This window comes from Chlorocebus sabaeus, chromosome 18 (assembly GCF_047675955.1).
Source record: "Chlorocebus sabaeus isolate Y175 chromosome 18, mChlSab1.0.hap1, whole genome shotgun sequence".
Classification (NCBI taxonomy): Eukaryota; Metazoa; Chordata; class Mammalia; order Primates; family Cercopithecidae; genus Chlorocebus; species Chlorocebus sabaeus.
Window position 1 is genome coordinate 61,906,040 of NC_132921.1, and position 13,656 is coordinate 61,919,695.

General features: G+C 38.5%; 1 protein-coding gene across 2 annotated transcripts in view; it reads left to right on the forward strand.

Annotated features, from left to right (window-relative positions):
* ROCK1 (Rho associated coiled-coil containing protein kinase 1) overlaps nt 1–13,656 on the forward strand; it is a 154,635-nt gene that overhangs the window by 122,208 nt on the left and 18,771 nt on the right. For both annotated transcript variants that reach the window (XM_007974485.3, XM_007974486.3), the window contains exons 22-25: nt 1,849–1,943; nt 11,486–11,651; nt 12,801–12,894; nt 13,143–13,231. In XM_007974485.3, the coding sequence (XP_007972676.3) occupies nt 1,849–1,943; nt 11,486–11,651; nt 12,801–12,894; nt 13,143–13,231 (444 nt within the window). The remainder of the gene's footprint in view (nt 1–1,848; nt 1,944–11,485; nt 11,652–12,800; nt 12,895–13,142; nt 13,232–13,656) is intronic.

Genomic DNA, 13,656 nt, shown 5'->3' on the forward strand with positions numbered 1-13,656 from the left:
ATTTACTTACTTGAATTTCAGTATTTGAAGTCAGAGAGATAAGAATCTAAGTCCCAAAGGCCAAATAGATTACTTAATTTTAGAAATTCTAAATACTTAACCTGGAGTAAGCCCTTATTTTTCTTTCATTTGCATTCTCATAGACATTTATGTATTTTTTTGCCTAGAAAAGTGCTGTTTCTTAATGTAATAAGTAAGTGTTAAAGTAGTTCTCCACAGCTGTTTGCTGGCCCTTGCTATTTTTTTCCCTTCTCTTTTTCTTTTAAAATGAAGAGAGTAGTTAAAAAGAAATAGATATCAGAACTGGAAGTTCACTCTGTAACTTCAGCAACTAACACAAAATGAGTCTCGTGTGTTAAATATTTTTCACTGGAGTTGCCAAAAGCTCAGTGAATTTTGTAAGAACCATTGTTCTGAAATAAGCATATATTATAGATATGTTAGCAGAATACTTGATAAATCTTATTTGTGGACATTTCTTTTTTTTTTTTTTTTTTTTTGAGATGGAGTCTTGCCCTCTCACCCAGGCTAGAGTGCAGTGGCGCAATCTCAGCTCACTGCAAGCTCTGCCTCCTGGTTTCACGCCATTCTCCTGCCTCAGCCTCCCGAGTAGCTGGGACTACAGGTGCCCGCCACCACACCTGCTAATTTTTGTAGTTTTAGTAGACACGAGGTTTCACCGTGTTAGCCAGGATGATCTCGATCTCCTGACCCCGTGATCCGCCCACCTCGGCCTCCCAAAGTGCTGGGATTACAGGCGTGAGCCACTGCGCCCAGCCCTTTTGTGGATATCTTTTACCTCTCTCTCAACTGCCCAGTACATCCCACCCACCAAAACAGAAGTGATTTTTTTCTAACATTAGTCAAGAATTGATCTAACATTTAAATTAGTAGTGTGTGTTAAATTTCTTTATAATGTCTTCCCAAATCTATAATACACTTTGTTAAGCTATAGTTTCTTTTTTTTTTTTTTGAGATGGAGTCTCACTCTGTCACCCAGGCTAGAGAGCAGTGGCACAATCTTGGCTCACTGCAACCTCCCGCTCCCGGGTTCAAGTCTCCCGAAGAGCTGTGATTATAGGAGCATGCCACCACGCCCAGCTAATTTTTTGTATTTTTAGTAGAAACGGGGTTTCACTGTGTTAGCCAGGATGGTCTCCATCTCCTGACCTCGTGATCTGCCCGCCTCGGCCTCCCAAAGTGGTGGGATTACAGGCGTGAGCCACCACACTGACCATTAAGCTATAATTTCTATATAATATACCCATTTTAAGTGTACTGGTTAGTAAGTTTTGACAAACATATACAACTGTGTGACCACAACCACAATCAATATATGGAATATTTTTTTCACCGCAAAAAGTTCCCTTGTGGCCCTTCACTCTACATTTTTCCCAACCACCTCTATACACAAGACAATGACTGATTGTTTTCTGTCATTATTGATTATTTTCACCTGTTCTAGAATTTCATATACATGGAGTCACACAGTATATGCTTTTTGATACGTGGTTTCTTTCACTCAGCATATTTTTTAGATTTCTTAGTTTTACATGTATCAGTAGTTAATTCCTTTTTATTGCTAAGTAATATGAATTAACCATTTTTTTTTTTTAACCCACGTATTGATGGATATCTGGTTCATTTCCACTTTGGAGTTATTATAAATAAAACCATAGGGAAAATTCATGTATAAGACTAGGTGTTGATATATATTTGCATTTGTCATGGGTAAATACTTGAGAGGAATTGTTGGATCATATGTTAATTTTTTAAATTTATAAGAAACTGCCAAGTTGTTGTTAACCCAGCATAAACACTTACTTCTTCTTGTCACTTGTTTTGCAGACACTTTATAAAACCCAGGTAAAGGAACTTAAAGAAGAAATTGAAGAAAAAAACAGAGAAAATTTAAAGAAAATACAGGAACTACAAAATGAAAAGTATGTCCATTTTGCTTTAGAACAAGAATTAGTACTGCAACAGGCATTCTTAAGTTTTAAAATAGTGAATAGATGTGCCATTATTCTGGTGGGAACGGTATAGAACACAATTTATTGGGCTAATTCAGAACAAATCAGATTAGGCTAAATTTGCCTTTATGGTGAAAAAACAATGCTATAAATCAACACTGTAGCAATTGCAGAGATTCATTAAACTGACAAAAAGTTGTTTGACAGTTGTTTTCAGGGGTATCTCAATTTTTATTTTTATTTTTTATTTTTATTTTTTTTTTTTTTTGAGACGGAGTCTCGCTCTGTCGCCCAGGCTGGAGTGCAGTGGCCAGATCTCAGCTCACTGCAAGCTCCGCCTCCCGGGTTCTCGCCATTCTCCTGCCTCAGCCTCCCGAGTAGCTGGGACTACAGGCGCCCGCCACCTCGCCCGGCTAGTTTTTTGTATTTTTTTGTAGAGACGGGGTTTCACCGGGTTAGCCAGGATGGTTTCGATCTCCTGACCTCGTGATCCGCCCATCTCGGCCTCCCAAAGTGCTGGGATTACAGGCTTGAGCCACCGCGCCCGGCCCAATTTTTATTTTTTTAATTTATTTTTATTTGAGACGGAGTCTTGCTCTGTCACCCAGGCTGGACTGCAGTGGCGTGATCTCGGCTCACTGCAGCTTCCGCCTCCTGAGTTCAAGCGATTCTCCTGCCTCAGCCTCCTGAGTAGCTGAGATTGCAGGCGTGCACCACCACGCTCGGCTAATTTTTGTATTTTTAGTAGAGACAGGGTTTTACCATGCTGGTCAGGTTGGTCTCAAACTCAAACTCGTGACCTCGTGTTCCGCCCACCTCGGCCTCCCAAAGTGCTGGGATTACAGGCATGAGCCACCACGCCTGGGCTAGTATCTCAATTTTAAAAGATCTATTTATATATATAAATCATGCTGTTTTTGCAAATCATTATTTTAAGTTAGATAAAGGTATTTAAGGTCTTCTTAGGATTACTTTGCAAGTTATGGCTGGGCATGGTGGCTCACGCCTGTAATACTAGCATTTTGGGAGGCTGAGGTGAGAGGATCACTTGAGCCCAGGAGTTGCCCAAGACCAACCTGGGCAACATAATGAGATCCCATCTCTAAAAATAATAATAATAAAGTATTATTATGCAGGTTAATTTTCATTACATGTGTATGTTTAGGGTCTTAAAAGGAGAAAACCTTATAAAGCTATTTCAAGTGTAACAGCTTCATTTTAGAATTCAGCTGACAGGTCCAACGAGATACTAACTCATGCGGAGTATCTCATAGCAGGTAATGTCAGAACATACACTAGAACTAGTTTTCCAACACTGTTATATTCTCTTTACATTTAAAATCACCTTTGAAAGACTGTTTGTTGTTGAAACAAACAATTACAGAAAACAGCAAAACTAATGGTTTTTATGAATTATGACAAATATCGTCATAACATCATCATCCATGAAAGAGAACCTTGCTATCCACTTCAGAAGCCCACTATATCCCACCTCCTAATTATGCCTTCTTTCCTCCCCATCTCAAGAGTAATCACCATCCTGATACGAATTTGTTGAAGAAACTGGAATTTTTTGTCCTGTAGAGGTTCCCTCAGTTGCAATTTTATTGATTCAATTTCTGTAGTTGGTTGAACATTCCCCATTTCCCTTATGTTTCCTGGAAGTCAGTAGTTATGTCTAGAGCTCCTCTGCCCAGTATGGTGGCCAGTAGCCACATATAGTTACTTAAATTTAAATTCAGTTACGTAAAATTAAAACTTAGTTCCTCAGATGTACTAGTCGTATTTCAGGTGCTCAGTAGTCACATGCGGTTAGTGTCTACCATATTATAATAGATAGTACAGATACAGAACATTTCTGACATTCTAGAAAGTTTTATTGGACATTTCTGATTTGGAAGCTTAATCAGATTCAAATCTGATTTTTAGGAGAAAGAAGACTAATTCATATATAACCTTGTACTTTCTGGTTTCCCTGTTTCTGTTGTTAACCACTGTGGTACTCAACGTTAGAGCCTTAATACATTAGGTGTTGCAAACTGGAGATAACTCACTTTTATCATTCTTCATTTTTTTTGTTGTTGGAATACATAACCTTTATTTTTACTAGTTGTATAAATAAACTTAGACTTTTCGTTGTTTAGCTTTGTTGACTTGATTATAAATTAAGTATAATTGCATCTTTTTGCAATTAAGTTGCCTTAATCGAGTTGATTAAGTTGATTAAAATATTTAAGGTCCAGAACTGACAATAGTTTGTTGCCAATCTGTAAATTATCATAAATTTTAGCATCACAGCAGGTATCAACATACTAATTTGGTGGCCAAGTATCATAGTTAGATAACCTAATTAACTGAAAGCTAAGGTAGACACAAAGCTGCATTTCCTGGTTATTCTCTGATACAGTCATACTGTAGAGTCTGGTCTGTTACCTACTCTACCATTTGTATGGTATTCACAGTGCAATATGCAATCCCAGATGTATGCATTCACTGTGAAGGGCATAGTATAGGCAGAAACCAATCTGTGATCTGAGGAACAGAAAGAGAAAGTAATTAAAAGTACCGGATATTCACTCCATACTATATTGTTTCAGAGTTGATATATTTTCCTTTTTTCATCTGTTCATCTATTTAAGACAAATATATGGATCACCACTATTGTGCTATAAGTACTGTGCTTTGTGCAGCTATCCAATTATTAGTAAGTTACGATTCTTCAAGTGCTTCAGAATCGAGTTAGGAGAGAGATAATCAAGGTACAGTGGCTGTGCCAGAGGATATCTCACCTTACCATGTGGGATTCAGAGAACATTTCCCAACAGAGATCACAACTAAGGGAAAGTAGAATTAGCCAGGGAATGGGATATGGGTAACAAGGGACAGTATAGGCAGAAGCCAATCTGTGATTTGAGGAACAGCAAATGGTTAGTTCGTGACAGATAAGGCTGGAGAGATAAAACTGAGTCAGATTACAAAGGACCTTGTGTATCATGCTGAAAAGTTTAAAATATTGAAAAGTGGGGACTTTTGTTTCTTCCATTGTTGTCTATTTATTCCCAGCACTTCAATCAGGGACTTTTAGAGTAAGTATTCAATAAATACTGAATGAATAAATGAAAATTCTAAGCTAGTGACTGACAAGTATTTTAGAAAACTCACTCTAAGGAGTGGAGAATGAATTGAAGTAAGAGAAAGCTGCATAGATACAGGGAGCCCAGTTATATAACCACTGGAAAAACTTAGATGTAAAATTATAGTGGAAGTTGGCAGTAAGAGGCAGGTGCATCAAACGAAGTAGGAAGTGAAAGAAGTAGGATTTGTAGATGTGGAGGCATAGGTGTAAAGGTTAGGAAGATTTCAGGCTGACTCTCAAGTTTCTGACCAGGGCTGTTGAGTTGATGGTAGTGCTGGTCCCTGAGCTAAGGGATGCCAAAATTGCGAGATGAGGGGAGAGAAGATTGTTTCAATTTCAGGCCTGTTGAGTTTGAGGTGCCTATGGGATGTCCAGACAGAAACGGATACCACGGTATTTGGGTTTATTTATTTAGAATGCAGATAAAAGATAAGAACTTGAAGCTGATTTGATAGTCTTTGCATATAGAAACCACTAATACAGAGATCTGTTAAGGTGATTGTGTATCTCAGAGTTTATAAACTCATGAGCCTGTGATGCCATTGGTATAATTAGGCTGTAATTAGTGGGGTCTAAGTGCAGATATATTCATTGCGTAAGTTGTAAGGATTATAACAAACTGAAGATCTCACCTCCTCAGTTCCAGCCATTTGTTACCACATGATAACACTGGCCCAGTGTGTCAAGATCTTCTAGTTTTTCAAGAGAAACCAAGAATCTGAATTTTTATGTAAAAGGTTGACCCAAAACTATTTTAGGTGTGTGTTTGTGTGTGTGTGTCTGGAGGGAAGTGGGGGTCACTGTTGTGGACTCATTTGGTCCTCCCAGGTAGCAAGTTGTAACCCATAGTGTAGGATCAGAAGACATAAGGGCTGAGGAAAGACTACTAGCTCCTAGACTTTTAAGGAATGGGCAGAGGAAGGGAAACTAAGAACCTACCAACAGTATAAGAGAAAATCAGAGCAGGGTGTCACAAAAGCTGGAGTAAGAGAATATTTCAAAAAAGAGAAAGTGATTAAAAGTGCCACATATTGGCTGGGCACAGTGGCTCACATCTGTAATCCCAGCACCTTGGAAGGCCAAGGCAGGCAGATCACGATGTCAGGAGATTGAGACCATCCTGGTTAACATGGTGAAACCCCATCTCTACTAAAAATACAAAAAAATTAGCCGGGCATGGTGGCGGGTGCCTGTAGTCCCAGCTACTCGGGCGGCTGAGGCAGGAGAATGGCGTGAACCTGGGAGGTGGAGTTTGCGGGGAGCCTAGATGGCGCCACTGCACTCCAGCCGGGGCAACAGGGTGAGACTCTGTCTCAAAAATATAAATAAATAAAAATTAAACTTTAAAAAGTGTCACATATCCAGAAAGGTCAAGAAAAACAGTCATAAATTGTCCGTTGTACTTACATTGAAGGTTATTCATTATCTTGGTGAGAACAGCTTCTAAATAGAGATGAGAATAGGTATTAAAGTAGATTGAGACTGAATGGAAAGGGTAGAACAAGAGACAGAGTATACCTAACAGCCTGATTAGCCTTCTTTCTATTCAACACACCAATTAGTCACTCTCCTACCTCCAGGTATGTACATTGCTCTTCTCTCTTCCTGGAACAGTTTCCTCCAAGTATCTACATGGCTTGCTCCTTGGCCCTCTCCAGGTCCACATCATTTGAGAAGGCCTTCCCTGAATATGCTTTTTAAATTGCATACATCCCCACCCCACTACCTTGGTGCCCAGTTCATACATCCTTCCCTATTTTATTTTTCTCTGTAGCACTTATTCCCTCCTAATATATAATTTTCTTACTTGGTGTATTTATTGTTTTTGTTTTTCCACTAGAAACAAAGCACTGTGGCAGAAGGAATTTTCAGATGTTTTGTTCTTAGGTCCAATTCATTGCTGTATGTCTAGCACCTACAACTGTAATGGCATCATTGTGATCCTCAGCAAATATTTGTTAAATTAAAAAATTCAGGAGACTTGGCTGTTATGGCAAGGAGAAGTAGCAGTAGCTAGAGGAGAATGTGAAGGAGAGCGCTTCTAACAGTAGCGTAAACTTGAGCATATTTAAATGGACTATGGGAAGGAAATCAGAGTAGGAGCAGCCCCACATCTCTTCATTCAAATAAAATTTTTGAGCGCACTCTGTGGGCCAGAGAATTTTCTAGGCATTTGAAATACACTTGTGAACAAGAACAAAGCCACTCTTTATAATCTTATAATCCAGAAGAATATGGAATGATTGATGATTGAATTCTTTTAAGAGATAGGAGAATAAGGGTGAGAGATTGACTTTAAATATTAATAAAGACAGTCTTTCATTATGGAGAGTTGTAAAGGAAGTCTGGATGAATATGTAGATGCAGGTAATTTTACGCTGAACCATCTAATTCTTTCTTGCTTTTTCTCTCGCATAGTAGCATAACCAGGGATAGAAATATATTCTGGGTTAAATAGGTTTTCTGGTGTTTTAAAGTATAACCCAGATACTTTTATCTGAACTTAACACAAAGCAGAAACTCCAGATAAGAGCATGTCGTGAACCTGAAGCCCTGTATTTATAATAGCTGGCAGAACCACCCCCAGTATTCTTAGATTTGGCATTGGCAGCATTTCCTTTCTTTTCCTAAAGTACTAACACTACTACTCTCCTAAGAAAAGTATTTCACATCTCGTCTCTACTCAGATCGCTACCTTTTCCTTATTCTTGTACTTAGTTAATGGCCTTGCTTCCTAAAAATCAGAAGAGAACATCTATTCTCTTTCACCACCATAGCTACTAACTTGTCTACATCAGAGTAGAGTATCACAAAAGCTGGGGGAGGAGAGTATTTCAAGAAAGAGAAAGTGATTAGAAGTGCCAAATATTGCTGGACATGGTGGCTCATGCCTGTAATCCCAGCACTTTGGAAGGCTGAAGCGGGCAGATCACAAGGTCAGGAGATTGAGACCATCCTGGCTAACATGGAGAAACCCCGTCTCTACTAAAAATACAAAAAATTACCCGGGCCTGGTGGCGGGCGCCTGTAGTCCCAGCTACTTGGGAGGCTGAGGCAGGAGAATGGCGCGAACCTGGGAGGCGGAGCTTGCAGTGAGCCGAGATCAGGCCACTGCACTTCAGCCTGGGCGACAGAGTGAGACTCCGTCTCAAAAAAAAAAAAAAAAGTGCCAAATATTCAGAAAGGTCACCAAAAAGTCATAAATTGTCCATTGTATTTATTTTGAAGGTTACTCATTATCTTGGTGAGAACAGCTTCTAAGTAGAGAATAGTACCTATAAACCCTGCCTTCCTTCTGATGATGTAAATGGACAAGAGCATTAGTTCTTATCTAATGGCTAATCCCATCTCTTCCTGCCTACTTAAGAGTATGACTTTGGCCGGGTTTGGTGGCTCATGCCCATAATCTCAGCAATTTGGGAGGCCCAGGCGGGCAGATCACTTGAGTTAAGAGTTCGCTACTAGCCTGGCTAACGTGGTGAAACCCCGTCTCTACTAAAAATGCAAAAATTAGCCGGACATGGTGCACATGCCTGTAGTCCCAGCTACTTGGGAGGCTGAGGCAGGAGAATCACTTGAACCTGGGAGGGGAAGGTTGCACTGTGGCGAGATCTCGCCATTGCACTCCAGCCTGGGTGACAGACTGAGTCTCAAAAAAAAAAAAAGAATATTATGACTCCAACAATTCTCTTATCTTTTCTACATCAATTTTTACCTTTCTGTAGTCATTGTCATTGTTATGTAAACATATTTAGATATCTCCTTTAAAAACAGCCCTCTTACACCAGGCATGGTGGCTCACGCCTATAATCCTAGCACTTTGGGAGGCCAAGGTGGGCAGATCCCCTGAGGTCAGGAGTTCAAGACCAGCCTGACCAACATGAAGAAACCCCATATGTACTAAAATTACAAAATTAGCCGGGCATGGTGGCACATGCCTGTAATCCCAGCTACTCGGGAGACTGAGGCAGGGGAATTGCTTGAACCTAGGAGGTGGCGTTTGCAGTGAGCCAAGATCGCACCATTGTACTCCAGCCTGGGCAACAAGAGCAAAACTGCATCTTTTAACTACATTATCTACGTGGCAGCTACCATCCCACTTTTCTTTTTTTTATAGCCAGCTTACTTGAAAAGTAACATACCAGGTACCTTCCCCCATCTTCTTCCATTCTCTCTTGAGCTCACTCCAGTCATACTTTTGCATTCATCATGCTAACAAAACAACTCTTCTCAAGGTCAGTGGCATCTTCCTAATAGTGACTTCTCAGTTCTCACCTTATTTCATAGCAGCATTTGACTTAGTTGATTACTCTCTTGAGAAAATGTCTTCTTTTGACTTCTGTGACACCATACGATGTTTTTTCCTTATTGAACTGGCTACTCTTTCTCAACCTCCTTTGTTCCTTTTTACCTTCTAATTGCTGAGACCCTTAAGAGTTTGGAGTGCTCAAGGGATTACTCCCTGCTTGTTCTCATCCAGCCTTGTGGCTTTAAATGGTGTCAGTCCAAGTACATTCTCCCTTGAATTCCAGACTTATGTATTCAGCTGTCTCATTGACATCTCTGCTTGAGTGTTAAGCACTCCACATTTAAAGTGTCCAGAAAAAATTCCTGATTCCCTCACTGTGCAAACTGCTCCTCCCTATCTTCCTCATTTCAGTCCTGAACAACTCTATTATTCCCAGGTGTTTAAGTGAAAAATTTAGAGTCATCCTAGACTCTTCTTTTTTTCTTGCACTCTAAATGCAATCCACCAATAAATTTTCCCAGTGTTCACTAAAAATTATGTATAGACTCTAATCACTTCTCACTACTTGTTCCATTTACTGACCTGGTCCAAACTGCCATCATCTCCAATCTTGATTATTTCAGTAGCCTGCTAACTGGTATCTCAACTTCTGCCATTGTCCTCCTACTGTCTGATCTTAATACAGCAGCCAGAATGATCTTTCTAAAACATCAGAGTACCAGAATAAAAGTCAAAGTCCTTGTATTGCCTTGGAAAGCCTTACAATATCTGTTGTTCTCTTCTGCCTACTTTTCTTCTAATGTCGTCTTAGCAGAGTGGCCTCCTTGATCACCCTGTAATAAAAGTGATCACATTCATAACTTTCCATATTTTATCTTGTATTATTCTCTGTGACTTACTATAGAGCACTTGTTCATTTTTTAAGTTGCCTGTACGGCCCCACTAATACATGCTCCCTAAGCGCAGGAACTTTGTTACTGCTGTATTTATTTATTTATTTTTGAGACGGAGTCTCACACTGTCACCTAAGCCTCCCAAGTAGCTGGGATTACAGGCACACACCACCACACCAGGCTAATTTTTTTGTATTTTTAGTAGAGATGAGGTTTCACTATGTTGGCCAGACCCTTATGATCCACCCACCTCAGCCTCCCAAAGTGCTAGGATTACAGGTATGAGCCACTGTGCCTGGGCTGCTGTATCTCTTAATTCCTAGAACAACATGATGCATAGTAAACATAGTGTAGTACTTAATAAACCTTCAAATAGTTGTTAAGTGAATGAATGACTTTTCTGTGTGTGTGCGTGTGTGTGTGTGTTTACTGTATGTCTCCCTCTGTCCCTCTTGAGGCTTGAGGCAGAAAGTTTGAATTGTAATACTTAATAGAAAATAGGAGGTGGACGTTACTCATTCAGAACATATTTATTGAGCACCTGCTCTGTTCAGGGACTACAGTAGTGACTAAGAGAGCTTATCCAAGAGAGGCTCTTCTAGAAGAGTAGGCAAACTGGAGTTACCTCATCTTGGTCTGAATGTCAATTCTGAAATGTTTTAGTATCATTTCCAGGGAGTGTTCTCAAATTAGTTTGTAGTGATTTGCAAGTCTCTTAGAAGTTTTCATAATCTCATTGAATTTTGGAGCTGGAAGTGACTAGTTTAACCATCTCATTTTACAGATTTGATGAAACTGAACTACAGGAAGTGTAAGGGATTTGCACTTTGTGCACATTGAGTGTCTCTACTCAATTAGTTAATGACAAAACAGAAATAAAGGTCTGGGTCTAGCCTGCTGATTTACAAGTCAATGACTTTTCCACTATGCCATGCTGCCTTCCATTCCAAACCCACAAGAAATTTCTTTTCAAGAACAGACTATTTGCTGTTGCTTTATTACCTTTTTTAGTTAAGCACAATATCAGATAGAAAACTAAATAGTTCTTTTATAATTTTTCAACATGTGAGAGGTTAAATTCATTACTTTTATAGAAAGTTTGCAGTAAATTTATTTTAAGCAATAAAATAATTCTTTTTATCATTTAAAGTTAATTGTGTTTTTAAGAATATGATTAAGTTGGAAGAATGAACTGAGTTTGTTTACATCAATTTCTCTTAAAAAATTGTTGCAGAGAAACTCTTGCTACTCAGTTGGATCTAGCAGAAACAAAAGCTGAGTCTGAGCAGTTGGCTCGAGGCCTTCTGGAAGAACAGTATTTTGAATTGACTCAAGAAAGCAAGAAAGCTGCTTCAAGAAATAGACAAGAGATTACAGATAAAGATCACACTGTTAGTCGGGTAAGTGTGATAGTCAGGTAAGTCATATAAAATTTATTTAAATCACAGTAGGTCACATCTTAAAGTATTAGGGTAAGTGTGTGTGCAAGTGTATTTACTTCTATGTTATACATAGTGGTCATTCTGTACTCAGGTATAAAATAGTTTGTATAATACCAAACATTTGTTAATTATTGAAATTCTTGTTCAAGATATTGGGCTTTTGTTTGTATAGGTTCAGAACCAATGCAATATTGGGCTGTTTTTCTTTCTGGCTGTAGATCTTATTAGTTATATTTCATATGAAGAAATGGCTTAGCTTAAATTCATTTGTTGTTCTCTTAATACATTGCAACTGATCTTTTATGGGCCAGAATTCTATGAAATATAGAGAAACCATTTGGGAATGAGGAATTCTTGGGATAATATATAAATCCATTATAAAAAAACCAATACTCTAAACAATTACCTATTCCTGAAGTTTATACTATAGTCTGTATAGAATCATGGGACTAAAAAGAGGAGTTAGATTTTTCTTCTAAAGCCACTATCAATCGCTCTGAGTTCCACTTTTGCCTCTAAGAAGTTATATGGTCTTGGCAAAGTTGGCTTTAACTTCTCTAAGCCTCAGATTTCTCATCTGTAAAATAGAAATAGTAATACCTCTTCCACGTGATTGTTACGAGGAATAAATAAGACAGTGGACATAGAATGATTAATATAACATATAACATAGTAATGATTATACATTACTAAAAGTAATCTATAAATAAATGTTTTTATTGTTTGCATCATCAATATTCAGATAAAGATACTGAAGTCCAGAAAAATTATGACTTGCTCAGGGTCACATACTAGGTTAATCACAGAGCTGGAACTAAATACACATTTCTTAGTTTGCAATCTAGTTATCGTGCCATTACATATGCCCCCTTTCATTCATATATATATATCTATATGCATAAACTGAAATAATTTTTGGAAGCTGTTAACTACTTTTAAATATTTTTGATGTAATTATATCTACATATTTTCAGCTGGAAACCAGACATTTGCTGTAGTTGAGCAATGTCTGACTTTTCTTTATCTAGCAGTGTATTTAAAGGTTATTGCCTGAAATATGAGAATAGCAAAGAGGCTGGAGCTTAAACTTTTATGTGCTTTGTTCAGCTTGAAGAAACAAACAGCATGCTAACCAAAGATATGGAAATATTAAGAAGAGAGAACGAAGAGCTAACAGAGAAAATGAAGAAGGCAGAGGAAGGTATGTAGAATTTTTTTAAAATCATCATGTTAAATCAAATTCAGTGATTTACCTTTACCTATGTTGTGTTAGGTTTCTAAGATACCTGTTTTCATATATTAAGTAATTTCTGTAGCCTTAAGATTATCTTAATGAAGTTACTGAAAGTTAATATGTAGTGTATACTCATTTGAATAATTAAGGACATTGTTAGTTTGAGATGCAGAAATTAATACCATACAATAACATTTAATATAATTTGTTGACAGAATATAAATTGGAGAAGGAGGAGGAGATCAGTAATCTTAAGGCTGCCTTTGAAAAGAATATCAACACTGAGCGAACCCTTAAAACACAGGTATACATGCTTTCAATCTTTTCCACATGTTCATTTTTGAGTTAATCGTTGCTCTTTATGCACTTTTTCCTAAAACCAAGGCTTATAAGGTTCAAACTTTTCATCAGAACAAATAACGTAAATTCTCTCCCTGCTAACTATAAAAAACTTACTTGTGAAATAGGATTTCCAGGCCAGGCGCGGTGGCTCATGCCTGTAATCCCAGCACTTTAGGAGGCTGAGGCCAGCAGATCACTTAAGGCCAGGAGTTCGAGAGCAGCCTGGCTGACATGGCGAAACCCCAGTCTCTACTAAAAATATAAAAATTAGCCGGGCATGGTGGTGCGCTCCAGTAATACCAGCTACTCAGGCAGTTGAGGCACGAGAATTGCTTGAACCCGGGAGGCAGAGGTTGCAGTGAGTAAAGATCATGCCACTGCATGCCA